Source organism: Ctenocephalides felis, unplaced genomic scaffold (genome assembly GCF_003426905.1).
Source record: "Ctenocephalides felis isolate EL2017-DRISC unplaced genomic scaffold, ASM342690v1 CF-g0.4_SCAFFOLD_01886, whole genome shotgun sequence".
NCBI classification, from domain to species: domain Eukaryota; kingdom Metazoa; phylum Arthropoda; class Insecta; order Siphonaptera; family Pulicidae; genus Ctenocephalides; species Ctenocephalides felis.
The window spans coordinates 7,170,936-7,186,820 of NW_020538040.1; the positions used below are offsets into that span (position 1 = coordinate 7,170,936).

Here is a 15,885-nt window from a genome sequence, read left to right on the forward strand (position 1 = left end):
ACTCTTCAAATTATCTTTAAATTGTATTATAATTGTAAAGTATTATATAAAGTGTCATCAAATTTATTACATAGGCTGTTGATTGAAAATCAGTAAAGCATTGAAATTTAATTTATTATATATTTATACAAAGAAATTTATATTCCCAAATTCTTTATCAATAGTCGAGCAGAATATTTCAATGAATCCAATTTGTCAAGATAGTTCCTTCGGCAAGAGTTGATTGTACCACTGATGTTCGTCATTCATATCTCTTTATTTAAATACTTCTACCTGTTTTAAAATTTCTATCAGTCTATCTAATCCCTAAATCTTGTTCGAGCCAAACAGTTCCTACAAAAAGTTCCTCATTTTAATAGAAATCCATTCCTAATATTCTTCGATGGATCAAACTTCCAAGCCCTAGAAATCAATTTCAAATTTTGAGATTCCCTTGAAGAATTATAAAGGATTATATGTGCAACTAATAGTACACACACTATATTGTTATTTACCAAACGATTTATGACAAAAGTCTAATAAAGGTTCCACGTTTAATAGAAATTCATGACAAATTTTCTTCGATCGATCAAACCTTCAAAAGCCTAAAGATCAATCTAAGGTTTTCTGAAGTATTTTGTATTATAAATGATTGTATATATTGTAATTTACTAAAGAACTTATTGTTTAGAAGATTCCAGGCAATAATCTTCCAAAGGTTCCAATGTTAGTGGAAGTCCATGCTCCAAACTAGCTTTGATCGATCAACACTTTCAATCCTAAAAAATTATCCTATTTTTTCTGAACTATTTCAAAAATCGGAAGTATTATATGTGCATCTTATATTATACTATATTATTTGCCAAGAGATTTATTGTTTGAAAGATTTGTGACAAGAATCTACAAATTGATCCAATTTCAATAGAAATCCATGCCAAATACGCTTCGATTAATAGCTCTAAATATTGATCCTATCTTTTCTGAACTACTTGAATAATAATGAAGTATTATATGTGCATCCTATACTAAATTGTTATTTGCCCAAAGTTTAATGATTTGGATGATTCGAGACAAGAATCTACCAAAGGTTCCAATTTTAGTAGAAATCCATGACAAATATGCTTCGATTGAAAGCCCTAAATATTGATCCCATCATTTTTGAACCACTTGAAAAATAATGAACTATTATATATGCATTTTATCTTATATATTGGCATTTGCCCAAGAAATTATTTCGAAAATTCGTGACAAGGTTCTTTCAAAGTGACAAGAATCTAAAAATCCATTCCAAATATGCTTCGAAGGCTCAAAAACTCCATAACCTTAAGATTTATCATATTCTTTCGGAACCACTAAGGTTGTAAATACCATCTTTATTATTTTTAATAATTAGTTTCTAAATGATTAAATATTGGGAAGACTTCTTGGAATTCAACTTCACCACAATGTAAGAATTTCAACCAGAATGGGCCCACATAGCACGCGTCGAACCGCGGTCGCACCGCTTTAGCCCATTTTGAACCCGCTTGGTTAACATCGATCAAAACTGGCACATTATTTGACCGTCAGTGGGTTTATCTGAAATTTGACCTTTCTGGTTCAACCAGGTTTAACCAAATAGGTTCATTTTTGGTCCAGTCTTATGACGCATGCGCGATAGATAGTGCGCATGCGCAGTAGCTAGTGCGCATACGTAGACGTGGATCGAGCAAGACGCCAGGTAGATGAGCGCCATTTTAAATTCGCGCTTGGCTTGGTTTATTTATACGTGATTTTGTTGATTTATTTTTCTAAAAGAAACTCCATATAAATATGTCGACTAGAAAGTTTCGCAAATCTATTGGCTTTGTGACAGACCGACATTTTAGAAGGAGGGTGAAGTGGGAATTCGAAAGAATAACCGCGGAAAAAAAGAAAGAATTGACTCTTTCCAGTGTAAATGATAGTGCTGTTCATCAAGTTGAAATTTCAACAAGTGTCAGTACTCAGGATGATTTTGGAATGCAATTTAATGATCATCACGATCAAGGTAATTATAAATTAAATTTTATCTAATTATTTAATAGTAAAAGATAATAGAAAAATATGTAAATAATTTAGTTTTAGCATGTAATCAGAATGATTTTGGAGCGACATCTTCTCATGAATATGAGAATCAAGGTAATTATGAATTTAATTATATATAATTATTTAATAATAATGATGTTTTAAAAATTAATATATATTTCAGGCTCTGATTCTGAGGAGAGCCTCAATGGAGAGGTTATACCAGAAGTCTTCGAAGTAAAGCAATTTTTAGCAGAATGGGCTGTTACATATCAGGTTCCTCATAATGCTGTATCGGCACTGCTTAAGGGTTTAAAAAAGCATGATTGTTTTAAAGATTTACCAGCAGACTCCCGGACAATTTTAAAGACGAGAAGGATAGCAGTATCGAAAGTTATGAACCCAGGAGAATATATTCATTTTGAATTGTTAACTGGTTTGATTTTTTTTTTCATGAAAATAAATATTATTTTAATCTAGAATTGCATTTTTAATGTATTAAATATTCATTTCAGATTTAATTCATTAAAAAAAATTTATTTACGTTCCATTTTTAACCCATTTGCCAAATTTGATCGAACGGTGTTCAACCCATTTACCAAATTTTTGACCTATTATCAAAATATTTTCAATGTGTGTGCCAAATTTTGACCCCCAATGGAACTTTTCTCAACCCATAATATATGCCAATAAGGTTGACCAATATCGCAACCGGGTTCGGACTTTAGGTTCATTTCTGTGCGAAGATTGACCTAAATACACGTATGTGGTGCGACCAAAGTTTAACCGATCGACCTAAAAGTCGAACCACAGGTCGCCCCTGACTCGCACTTGTGCTATGTGGGGGTAAATTTAAAGCTCTTCCTATTAGAGAAATCCTTGAACATCAATTTTCCTATATTTAATAGAATATTCGAATTTCCTTAATATATTTTCCTACAGCTTGAACAAATCAACTTGATAACTATCTCAACTAACTTGGTCACTAATCAACTGAGACCTGACCTATAAAAAAATAGAGACAATTTAAATGGGAATGAATAAAATTAAAATATAATGAAAAAATTGAAGATCATCGAAATGAGTTACTAAAACCAGTTGCAAGAAAACTGAATGAACCTTCTACAAGCCTTAAAAAAAATTTGGGAATAACAAAAAGAATCAATCACCGGAGTGCTTTACACACATTTTTTAAAAATAATACCAGCTTTCTTTAATCTTTTCGAAATAACCTATAACATTTTCATATGCTATTTCACAATACCAATTTTAAATAACAAATCAATATTACTAACAATTAATTATCAAGGCAACAAAATAAAGAATGACAATGTGCAACTTCTTCACTTTATTTTTAAAACATCATTATATATTGATACAAATATAACATTCAACATTTCATCACACTATTGAACAATTTCATTAACCTTACGGATGAACTTTGAGTGCAATTCTTAACAATTGCATTATTATTTGTTATTTTAATTAATGTTTTATTTATCTATCTTGACTTCTATACTAATGCACCTATCAATCTACTAAACTTGACACAATCAACATCAACATCAACATCACCTATGCATTAACTAATTAATGCAAAACAAACATTTGAAAAGAAGACAATGGAAAGCATTAAAATAATTGTAAATAGATTTAAACATTTATGAAAAGGAACAATCAGAATTTTAAAGCCAGAGAGAATAACAGCCAAGTGCAATGATCATCTGATTTGTATTTGTCGAAAAAAGTATATTTTAAAATATTGTGATAATTATGTAGGGTTGCTCAAATCGTACCACTGCCTAATTCGTACCTCTGAGGATATATTTTGTCTAATAATTATAACATATCATCATCTGGTAGAGTTAAATATAACTATTCATTTTATTAAGAATATTATTTCAAATCTGTAGGCTGGACGATTTTGTGAAAGAATTTTATTAAAGAAATAATTTAGAAATTTATTAGTTTTTGATCTAAAAATAATGCACGAGTTCAAATTCTCATGAGACTCAAAAAGAGTTAAATAATAAAAAAAAATTCACTATATTTGTATCATCTTTAATGAAATATCCAAAATTTGTCAAATATTATATCTCTCATCTAAATTGCATTTCATCGAAATTGCATGTTTTTACAAACAAAATCATATAAATTTTTTATAAAATTAGTTAATTACTCATGTAGTTTCATTGAATAATTGAAAATTTGTGTATTTACAGTCAAATAGTGTTTTCGAGGTCTTTTGTTGCAATAATTGAAAATTTTATTTAGATCATTTAAATTTTTTAGAATCTTTTGAGTATTTTACTGAATGTCTTTAATTATGTATGTATGATTCGTATTATATAATAAAATCAATTTTTTGGACTGCTTAAACTTACTCGAACAATATTTTATTGTGTATATATTTGTTATCGATAAGTACAGAGATATTCAGGTTAACTCGACGAAACAAAAAGTCAATTACTAAGTTAATACGATAAACAATTGTCTATGTGTAATATTGATAAATTAATATTGATTATTAATATAATCAGTTAAATTGCTTCTCACGCTGTCAAATAATATATACCAGTAAAGTATCTGAATTTTCTGTGTATAGTTTGCTATGAACAATAAACAAACAAAAAAATGCACATCGACAAAACATGAAAATATTAAGGAAATTATGACAAATTATAAAAGTTCAAATAGCAAAAAATTAGTATATCATTCACGGGGTTTAAATTTGTGTATTTACAGCAAAATATACATTTTTTTTAATTAAAATTAAAAATTTTATAAGTTATTCTGAAAATCTTTAAAATGAATTGAACTCCTGCAAGCAAAATAAGTCTTCAGGTTGTATTAGGTTAACAACAGATATTCGATGCAACAAAAAGTCAGTTAAAAATTGTTTTCGATTAAAATTTGTCTACAGAATAACTATAAAATCAATTAAATTGCAATCATATATTCTTCGGACAATATTTCATCGATGCATTGATGCAACAAAAGTTAGTCACTAAGTTCATATGATAAAAATGTATCTATGATATAAATGTATATATTAATATTGAACGAACGTAACATCATATAGTGAATAATCATAAAAAATTAAATTGAAAATAGACTAATCAAAAGTAAAGTAATTATATAGTATATAAATTTATATGATATATAAAATATGTGTGAAAAAAGTAGTAAATCATTCATGTTGTTTTATATATTTCATGAAACGTGTTTATGTAAAAATTATTAATAAAACAAATATTGCAGGATATATAAAAAAAAAAACTCAGAAATATCTAACCTCAAAAAGAACAAAAATATGTCAAATAAAATTAAAAAAATGTAAAGTTCCATATGTGTTAGCTTATTAGGTTAAAAACTAGTATAAGACCAACTTTGTGATCAAAATACTTGAAAGAAAGTTAAGTAGCAATTAAGAAATATCATAAAATAGAATCATCCTCAAATATATTTTTCAAATCTGAGAATCAATTAAAACAAAACCAAATCATCAAGTGTTTATAAATTATGTTAATCGATCATACACTTTCATCGAATAACTGAGAATTAGTATATTTATAGTTGAATATTACACCATGTTAAAATTTATTTGAATTCCTTGCAATCTTTAAAAATCCTTTATAAACTATAATGTTTATAGTTTGATTTAAATTTTGGGGTAAAAAAAAATCTTTCGATCTACTTCTGATTTATGTTGAACTCAATTTTATGTTACTCGATTTAATACAATGAAATCTAAAATGTAAAAAATTCGTCAAATATAAAATAAAATGAAAAAAAAATTGCTATGTGTATTAGCTATTAAAGTAAACAAAAAGAAACTGAACTCATAAACACAGTTAAATATTATTCTCATCATAAACAACTGTGTATTTAAGTTAGCTCGATAACAGTATCAAAAAATTATTTATTAAATTAACACTATAATAAAAATGGAATCAATAATTGTGAGATAATATTTTACAAAGCACTTAAAAAAAATATGTAGTTTCTTATTTAATAAATTTAATACAGGATCTTTCAATTAATATTTCATCGTGGGTAAAGTTCTGTTCAATATGAATGGAACAAATACTAAAGTTAACTCGAAACAACAAAAATCAGTTAATCCAAATTAAATAATGAAAATTTGTCTATGTAATATTGATTTCACTGAATTTGCCTTGATAATGAAATTTGATAAATAAATTCATTAATATTGAAGGGTATACAAAAAAGTAAAGCTAATCTAACATTGAACTGAAAATATTTTAAAAAAGTAGTAGAATTTGAACTAAGTTAAACGTAATATGTAGAATTTTAGGTTTATGTTTCTGTAGAATTCTAGTTTCTGAGGTCAAAAATGAGCGTGAAATTAAATTTATGACTAATTACTTTATCATTATGTTACTCGAGATAATACAAGGAATTTTTTTTTAATAAAAACATGTTAATAAATAAAAATTGATATTGCAAGATATAAGCAAAAATACCTAACCTCATATTGAATTGAAAATAAAATGAAGAAAAATAAATACTTAGAATGTTGTTATTAGCTTATGAGATAAAAACAAGAATAAACTGAATTTATGACAAAAATTGAGCTATCAATAACAATATGAAGAAATTAGATATTAATTCAACACAACATCAAGAATTTAATAAATAATCGTGAGAGAATAGCTCCTATAAGCTTAAGAATAATTTTTAGTTCCTTAAAAGCTCTTCGAACAGCATATGATATATTTATATTTATACTATTTTAATGTGGGTACAATTGTGTTCAATACATAGGAAACATGTATTCAGATCTCAACGCAACAAAAATTTATTTATTAAATTTGTTCAATAAAAATTTATCAATCAAATATTGATAAATTAACATTGAATAATCATAGGACGGTTTAAATTGCACATTGACTATATATATATATATATATATATATATATATATATATATATATAACACTAAAAAATCTAAAGACAAATGTCATTTTACAAAGCATAAGTATTTCCATTAACTTTTTGTGCAATATAGGATCTCTCGAACAAATTTCATCCTGGTTATGGTCATGTTCGATAAGCATTGAGCAAATAATGAAATTTGTAACATATGGTCAATCAAAAATTGTTTATGAAATAATGATAAATTTTAATTGTAGAGTATTTAACTTAAAAAATAACTAACCTCACTTTGAACTGAAAATATGTAAATTGAAATCTGTAAAATGCAAACTAAAATGTAAGAAAATTGTAGAATGCTATGTTTATACGACAACTAATCTTGTCATCGAAGGACTCAAAGAAAGTTAAATAGGAATCAGGTAATTTTATAAAGTAGACTAGATTTTATAACTTTGTATTTAGTTATGTATGAGAATGAGAAATTAAAATTTTTGCAAAACGAGAAATCTTATGAATAACCATGGTTCATATCCATTTAATGTTACTGAAGTTAATGATTAAAATTTGTCTAACAAATATAAAAAAAACCTTCAGAAATATCTAACCTCAAAATGAATTGAAAATGTTCAAAGTAAAATTTGTTTATTAGTTTCTGAGGTCAAAAATAAACAGAGACTAACTTTGTAAATAAAAGAAAATTATCCTCAATCATACTTCTCAAATCTTAGAATTAGTTAAAATATATCTTTACAGAAACAAAATCATATTGCGTTTACAAATCTAGTTCATCGAATAATCAAAAACTTGTGTTTCTACAGTCGAATGTAGTATCTTAAAAATTCAGAAGGATTCCCATATTGTGCTTTATTAAAATTTAATTGTAATCGTTAAAAATTTAGAAAATTTTAAAAATATCACAATAATTGTGCTTTTAATTATGTACAATTCCTATTATAGAATTAATATAACTTTACAAGCAATAAAGGATGTTTCGAACAAAGGTATACACAAAATTAGTTACGTATTCATATAGTTTTATCTAATTATTTAATGTCTGGTTAGTGTAACTATACCAAATTTTATTTTATAAGGAATTAGTGTTTCCATATTTAACAGAAATAAATTTTTTTTGAAGTTAATGGAAAGAAGTTATATGAAATTCTGACTACGTAAAGTAAACTTTTTGAAGAATCTTTGTATCTCGATATGTAGATAATTATATCTTTAATTAAATTTCATGTTACTCGAGTTAATATGATAAAAATATATTTGATGAAATTAATAAAATAAAATGATTAAATTAATAGTATAGGGTATGGGTAAAATGTAGAACAAAATAAATACATAGAATACTAGATTTATTTAAGTTAAAAAAATAATCTTATGAGCAATATTTCATTAGGGGTAGAGGCATGATTTTATTCGATTCATATGACATTCAGTTTTTAACTCAGTGTGATGTTACTCAAGTTAATACAATAAAAAATTGTCTATAAAATATTGATAATAATGATAATATTGTAGGATATATAAGAAAAAATTACCTGATCTCATATTGAAGTGAAAGAAGTAAAATAAAATTCATCAAATATGAAGTATAGAGTAATAAAAAAAAACGACAAATTGAAAGCCCCGATGTTAGATGGTATGCAGAAAATTTTATAAATTAGTCTCAAATCATTCTCAATCAAATTTCCCAAATTGTATATCCTTATAAATAGTATATCTTTACGAATACGGAAAAAAATCATTTTAAGTATTTATAAATTTAGTTGAAATCTCTCATGTATATTGATCGAATAAATGAAAACTTGTAAATTTACAGTCTATTTGTAAATTTTGAAGTGATTTTATGTAACAATATATTAAAATTTATTTTGAGAGAATATTTCACTAACAATAAGCTATGTAGAGCCTTTTTATGTAATGAATTTAAATCTTCGAAAAAAAAAAGATTAATAAAACAAATGTTGTAGAATATATGAAAAAAACCTCAGAAATACCTAACCTCAAAAAAAAATTAATGTTCAAAATAAAATTTGTCAAACGGAACAAAATAATAAATGCATAATGTTCATTCGTCTTTGAGGTCACAAATAAGCGTGAGACTAAATTTATGACCAAAAAGCTTCAAGTAAGTTAAATAATATTATCTCATAATAAACACATCCATGTTTTAACAACTGTCAAGTTGACGCCAACAAGACAACTGACAGTTTATGCACTAAACCAAATTATTTAACACAAAACAAAACATTGCGTGTGCATTGTTAATGAAGTTTTTTTATGCAACAGGATTTTGATTGGAATTCAATTAAATTGTTGATTATTATCAAAATTAGTTGGTTAACTCCTTGAGGATGGGGGGCCACTAATGCGATTAATATGTGTCAAAAAGAGAATGAAATTGATGTCCGCGCGTAAAAGACTACTACACAAATAAAGACGAACGAACGACTTGAAACCAAATCTATATTTAACCCGGCGAATGTGCACGTTTCTGTACAATCCCAGCTGTACGTCCCCACGGCCATTTTGAAGGCGCCGTCAAACTCTACGAATTTTATTCACTTATCCACAGGTGGTATATAAAATACATAACAAAATAATCTTTATCCTGTGTCCTATGTCCTTTACTACCTGGTGAAGGGCTGTGAGTCCGTCAACATTGGCTGTGTCGATGTCGGCCCCCTGGTCGAGCATTTTGAGCACCTCGTCCTTATCGCCGGCCGCGCACGCTGCCAAAAAGACGCAGCCGGAGGAGAATTTTATACGTCGGGAGTTGTGTTTGGGGACGGGGGGCTCCCTGTTCGTCTCGGATTCCTCCCATCGTTTCAGCTGCTCGGCCCTTTTGAACAGGGCCGAACTCGAACGGGCCTCGAGCGACATTTAAACGACACTAAAAACACTTAACAACGATACACCCCATACGATCGACGGTAATAGTTTCGTACACAGGTAAATGATAATGGTGATAAAAGGAGACACTTAACTTTTTGGGAGATGTTACCGATTAAAAACACACTCGGACTCGGACTGACTGAACTGATTGTGAGTGAGATGTTTCTTCGAGAGAGCAGAGAGACGACAGACGAGAGCGAGCGGAACTAGCGCACCAACAGCGCGCAACTCGCAACGCAACGTGACACGAATGACAGCAGACAGTTGACAGCTGACAGCTGACAGGTTGCGCAACTCGCACGAACTTCAAGCGATACGGCGAAGACATTTGACAGGCGGGAAAACGTTGTTGGTTTGAATGTTTGAAAACTAAAGATGTGCCTGCAAAGATGATTCAGATGATTCGGATCGGTAAAGAACTTGATTCGGATGAATACGAATAAATCCTATAAATCAGTTGACTATCTTAAACATTGATATTACTTTATTGCTGTGAGTTTGCCCAAATTTGCCATTATTTACATAAGCAAAAGTTACATCTAATTTACGTGTTCTGGTGTTTAATTAGAAGATGAACTAGTCATGTATGGCTAGTGGCATCGTGCCTTAAGGCAAATTGCTGGAACTTCCTGTATCAAAAATTAAATATTCGAGCAAAAATATTAATAATCATTAAATACTGATCAATTATTAATAACAATTGTTTTAAACATTTTTCAAAATATAATTATATTACTATATATTTAGTACTACTTATCAATTGCCATTATTCTTATTGAAGTAAAACTTCTTTAGGCGCGATATGGGTGTAAAAATTTTTAGGCGCGACACGGGTGTAAATCCGTACAAATGCAACGAAAATGCCAACGTGTAGTTGAACACTACGACGCCGTAAGCGCTGATGTCGCGAGTATCCACTCCCGTCATGTCATGCGTAAGTCGAGCGCTAAACCCTACATGAACTTGCATTAATTGAATCACGTTTTTTATGTTATGTCCTCATGGAATAAGACTTTTCTTAGAGAATAAATGTGTCATGGAATATAATAAATTTATACTGAATCTCGTTGAAGACAAAATAATATCTACTGCCACGGATATTTATGTAGGTTGCCATGCGACAGATCAACAATCATACATTCGTCAGCAGTTTCAAAAAAATCGGTTATTGATACCGCGGCTTTGCCGTATGAAATAATTTTAGTTCTGAATAAATTTTACATAATAACAACTAATATTGATGTAAGTGATGGCTTAGCTAATGGTTGTATGGGAAAATTAGTGTACATAGAACGTGGCGATAATGATGAACTTCTACGTTTATGGTTTGAATTTCCCGGTAAGATAGGTTACAAAATTAGGAAGAAAGCTTCACATCATATTCAAACTCTTAATATCAGTAGGACAGCTGTGCCGATGCTCAGGAGATCTTATTATTATTGATGTTATATGATTATTAAAAGATGATTTTTAAAATTCAAATATGATGTTTTTTTTATTTTTATCTTAATTGCCTACTCATACAATATTAAAAGTTTTACTTCAATCGCGTGTGATCCTTACGCGCACTCTTTTTTTTATTATTATTAATATTGTTATCCATGCCTATTTATCTATTGTCCATTAACCACGTGAGGATTTTAGGGGGGAGGGTTGAGTCTCGAATAACGTGTATTTATTCTTTACCTGAATTTAAAATATTTTTTTTTTTTAAATTACAATTTTTCTTGTAACTAAAAATGCACCACGTATCACTAAGCGGGGGGGGGGGGGTCTCTAAAAATCCTTAAAAACTCGATTACGTGATTAATGGACGCCCCCTTATTACTCAAAACATTTAAAAATGTTAACATTAAGAAAAGGTTCCGAATGAATCCATCTGAGGATATATTTCTTACGATCAGAATAACGCATTCGAAATATATACATTTTGAAACCGAATTGTAAATTTGGAATTCATATTTGATTTATAAAACTTTGAAACTTTGTATATTTTTGGAAACTTTTCTTGAATTATATAAGTGCGGAACTTTAAAAATGAACTCGTACGTGTGGTGCATGGCATTGTGCCTTAAGGCAAATTGCTGAAACTTTCCGTACTGTAATTAAAAATCTTGGTACGGAACCCAAAAAAATTTACACAAAATATGTACACATTATTAAAATCTCTGTAAAATATCCGATAATTTGATGTACATATGTCCAATAAACATTTTTGACCGCCAAATGACATTTTTTAAACTAATTTTATTGAGAAACCATAACCGCTAGACCTGCCTTTTCAAAAATTTAATAAGTTCTGCATTTTGTAAATACAAGTAAAATGTTTTTGAATTATTAAAATCGGACGCTTCGTTCTCTTAAAAACTGAATTATCGTTTTTGGCACTTTTTGCTTCGTATCTTAAAAACAACTAGACCTGCCTTTGCCTAAAGTTCAATAAATGTCTAAAAAAAAATATTATATTGAAAGATTGAAACTCTTTTCCCGAAACTCTCATTTTATATCATGAACAAATTCGCTACTAAGTTTTTTTTTCCAGCATGTCCCTTTAGTATACAATGTCCCTTTACTGCCGACTATTGTAAGTTTCTCAAATTTAATAAATATCCAACTGGACAGGTGTAAATAAAAAAAAATAAAAAAAAATTCGCTCTCGTAGTTGTATCTGTGAAGTGAAGTCCCTTTTCATTTACTAGATCAAAATTAAAGTTTCCTTTGTCAGTAGAGTCCCTTTTTTCCATTTTCTATATTCAGAATAAAGTTTGCTCGTGAGTAGAGTCTCTTTTTTATCTTCTAAACCAAGACTAAATTTTGCTGGTAGATTGTCATTTTTTTATATTCTAGATCAAAATTCAAGTTTGCTTGGCAGTGGAGTCTCTTTTTTCACATTCAAGATCAAAATTAATGTCTGCGTGTCAGTAAAATCCCCTTTTATCTTATAGTTAGCAATTTAAGTTTTTTAAGCTAAATTAGTTCAGTAAAGTCATTTTCATTTTATATTTTCTAGATTTATATTTAATTTGCTTGACAGTATTATAGTTTCCCTTACTTCATTTTCTAGATCTAAATTAAAGATCAACTTTCGGTTTAAAGTTTGCTGGTCGGTAAAGTCCTTTTTTTATCTTCCACATAAAAATTCAAGTTTTTTCGTCAGTAGAGGTTTCTTTTCCATTTTATAGTTTGCAATTTAATTTGCTCATCAGTAGATTTGTTTTAATTTCTAGTTTGCAACTTAACTTCTCGTCAGTAGAGTCCCTTTTTTCATCTTCTAGTTTATAATTTAATTTGCTTGTCAGTAGTAATTTTTATTTCTAGATCAAAATTGAAGTTTTATTCGTCAGTAGAATCCCTTTACATCTTCTAGATTCAAATTAAAGTTTGCTCGTCAGCAAAGTCTCTTTTTATCATATAGTTTTCGATTCAATTTTTTCGTCAGTAGAGTCCCTTTTTATAACCTAGATTAATATTAAAGTTCACATGATGGTAAAGTTCTTTTTCTTCTTACAGTATGCAATTTAATTATTTCAATTAACTTTGATAAATTACATTTTAAGTTTTTTTAACTGTTCAAAAGAAATTAGTTGGAAACCGTGCTGATAAGTTTTTGTAAAGATCAGCCAATCCATTTCTCGTAAATAATTCCCTTTGTCAATTTATTGTCAATTTCAGTGAGTGTTTTTTTTACTGAATTTTAATTGATATTTTCCTAACTTTATGATAAAGTATTAATTTTACTTACAAAAAAACAATTTATTTTATCAAGGCTTGTCCACCTCTCCTATTTTCCCATTGTACAAGTATTTCCCGATGCGCACAAACAGTAAATAGTTTACAAATGATTTGCATAAAGAGCAATTTTTGCAAAGAAATTGAGATTGAATATTAAAATCTGAAGATACAACAGTTTTTGTATATAGATACCATACAAATCTATGGGCAAAGCTGTAAAATTTTCCACTCTCTCAATTTTTTTAATCTCAATCAATTTGGTGGGCATGCCACATAATAATATAATTTAAAAATAATTCATCCGATTTTGATTCGTAATTAAAAATTAATGAAATAATAAAAAACACTTTCATAATGAAATCTTGAAACATCAATTGTGCCAATTCGATTTAAATAGAATCAGTTTCAGATTAGGTTGGAAAGACTATTAAGGGACATTTGTATGTGGCATGCTTTGCAGTGGATAAACTATTTCATATATTTTGTTAGCTACTTCTTTCACTTATGCACCACATTTGCAATTAGTATTCGTACTAAACATTTTGTACTAGAAATATTTTTATGTCGAAGCAGCGTTTGCCGAGTCATCTGGTATATATAGAAAATATTGTATTTGAAATATTCTAATGCCAGAATGTTCAGAAACCTCTGAAACGTAAACATATGCAAAAACGTTCAAATTCGATTTTTTTTGCTTTATTACTACAATTATTATTACAACATCTCTTAATATTTTTATTAAAATTCCACGACTGAATGAAATCTCACAACATATATTCAACATATCACAATTCAACAACTACACATCGACACAAATCATAAAATCATTTAAACATTTATCACAATTCTACAGAATCATTAATAATATTCCGATGGAGATCGTAGAGACTTCTGTAGACGTGTTTGGGTCTAAAAATTTATATTTTTTGGCAAGTAGCTCCGGATCTCGTTCGTGAATCAGAATTGCATTCCAGCCTGCATCTCGGGCTCCTTTGTAGTCTAAAAGACCGGTATCACCTATATGGAGAACCTAAAAGATAAAAGACTATAAATGATAAATATCTTATGAAAAATACTTGAATATTTTAATATAATCTTATATATAAAAGTGGATCGCAAAATGTGTTGGTAAGCGCATAACTCAACAACGCCTGGACCAATTTGGCCAATTCTTTTTTTAAAATGTTCGTTGAAGTCCAAGGATAGTTCTTATGGCGAGAAAATAATTGCCGGGAAAACCCTAAAAACAACCCTTTTCTTTTTCTCATACAAACATTTTCTAACTAAAACGTAGAATCAATTTGAACGTTATTGCTATTATATAAAGTTCATATTAAATTACAAACACTGACTGTATACTCCTCCTAAACGATTATTCGGATTTTGATAAATCTTTCTAAAGTTTGTTAAGGAAATTTTCTTGGATGTATGTAATTATAAAGTACTGATATGTATGTGCAATATTGTAAAAATAAATGGAAATAAATGAAAACTATCACCTGCCAGAAATTTCAATTTACTCATGAACCTAGACAATATTAGAATATGTATAATAAATTTATGATTATGAATAACAAAAATGAAATGTCTACATTATTATTGCCGAAAGGCAGCTGAGATGTGCCAGAAATTAAAATAATATAAAATACAGTGTATATGGAATTATACACATATGAACAAATATGACAAATTAATTCACTTAAAATATGAAATTAAGTATTAATCAGCGCCGGTCCTCCTTTAATGCGATGCATGCGAAAAATACGAGCGCACGTCTTAGGGGGCGCCAAGACAAGATTCGGATATGAAATTTTCAATATAGTTTTTTTTTTAATATATAATTTCTTTGCATCTTTTACTAATCTTTCCACAATATTTTTAAAATTCATAAAAATTTTACTTTATGACAACAAATGGTAAAGTAGAGATGAATACATACAATTCGGCCCTCACGATATCGATTAGGAAAAGTTTAAGATACAATTTTAGATATCTTAAATAATAAAAAATTAAATTAATTTAATCCAACATGAAGTACCAGTGTTATGTTATGGTTATGGTTATTATACCGTTTAAGAGACTTCAATTTCCAATATATAGTGTGGGAATTGAGACTCATCATTTTATTTAAAGCATTTCTACATTAATACCGCTCATATTATAAATGTATATGCATTTTGCCGTAAAGAGTAATTTAAAAAACAATAATTATTATTTTTAGCTAAACGGTAAATATTAGTATATTATATTAAAAAATTGTAGACATGGGTACAGGACAACGTCTGTCGGGTCATCTAGTTAATATTTAAATATATAAGAATTTAGTTA

The 15,885-nt window shown here is 28.4% G+C and overlaps 3 protein-coding genes across 3 annotated transcripts in view; all 3 read right to left on the reverse strand.

The window, feature by feature from the left end:
* Positions 1-15,885, reverse strand: part of LOC113378632 (E3 ubiquitin-protein ligase highwire-like) — a 374,874-nt gene that overhangs the window by 31,294 nt on the left and 327,695 nt on the right. The window lies entirely within an intron of this gene.
* LOC113378378 (protein phosphatase 1 regulatory subunit 12A-like) lies at positions 270-9,991 on the reverse strand. Its single transcript, XM_026618912.1, has 2 exons — positions 9,565-9,991; positions 270-402 (listed from the first exon to the last, which is right to left on the reverse strand). The coding sequence occupies exons 1-2, from the start codon at positions 9,811-9,813 to the stop codon at positions 388-390; spliced, it is 264 nt and encodes an 87-aa protein (XP_026474697.1). The 5' UTR covers positions 9,814-9,991; the 3' UTR covers positions 270-387.
* Positions 14,383-15,885, reverse strand: part of LOC113378375 (rhythmically expressed gene 2 protein-like) — a 33,072-nt gene continuing 31,569 nt past the window's right edge. Inside the window, exon 5 of the mRNA XM_026618909.1 lies at positions 14,383-14,587. Coding sequence (XP_026474694.1) covers positions 14,405-14,587 — 183 coding nt within the window. The 3' untranslated portion in view covers positions 14,383-14,404. The remainder of the gene's footprint in view (positions 14,588-15,885) is intronic.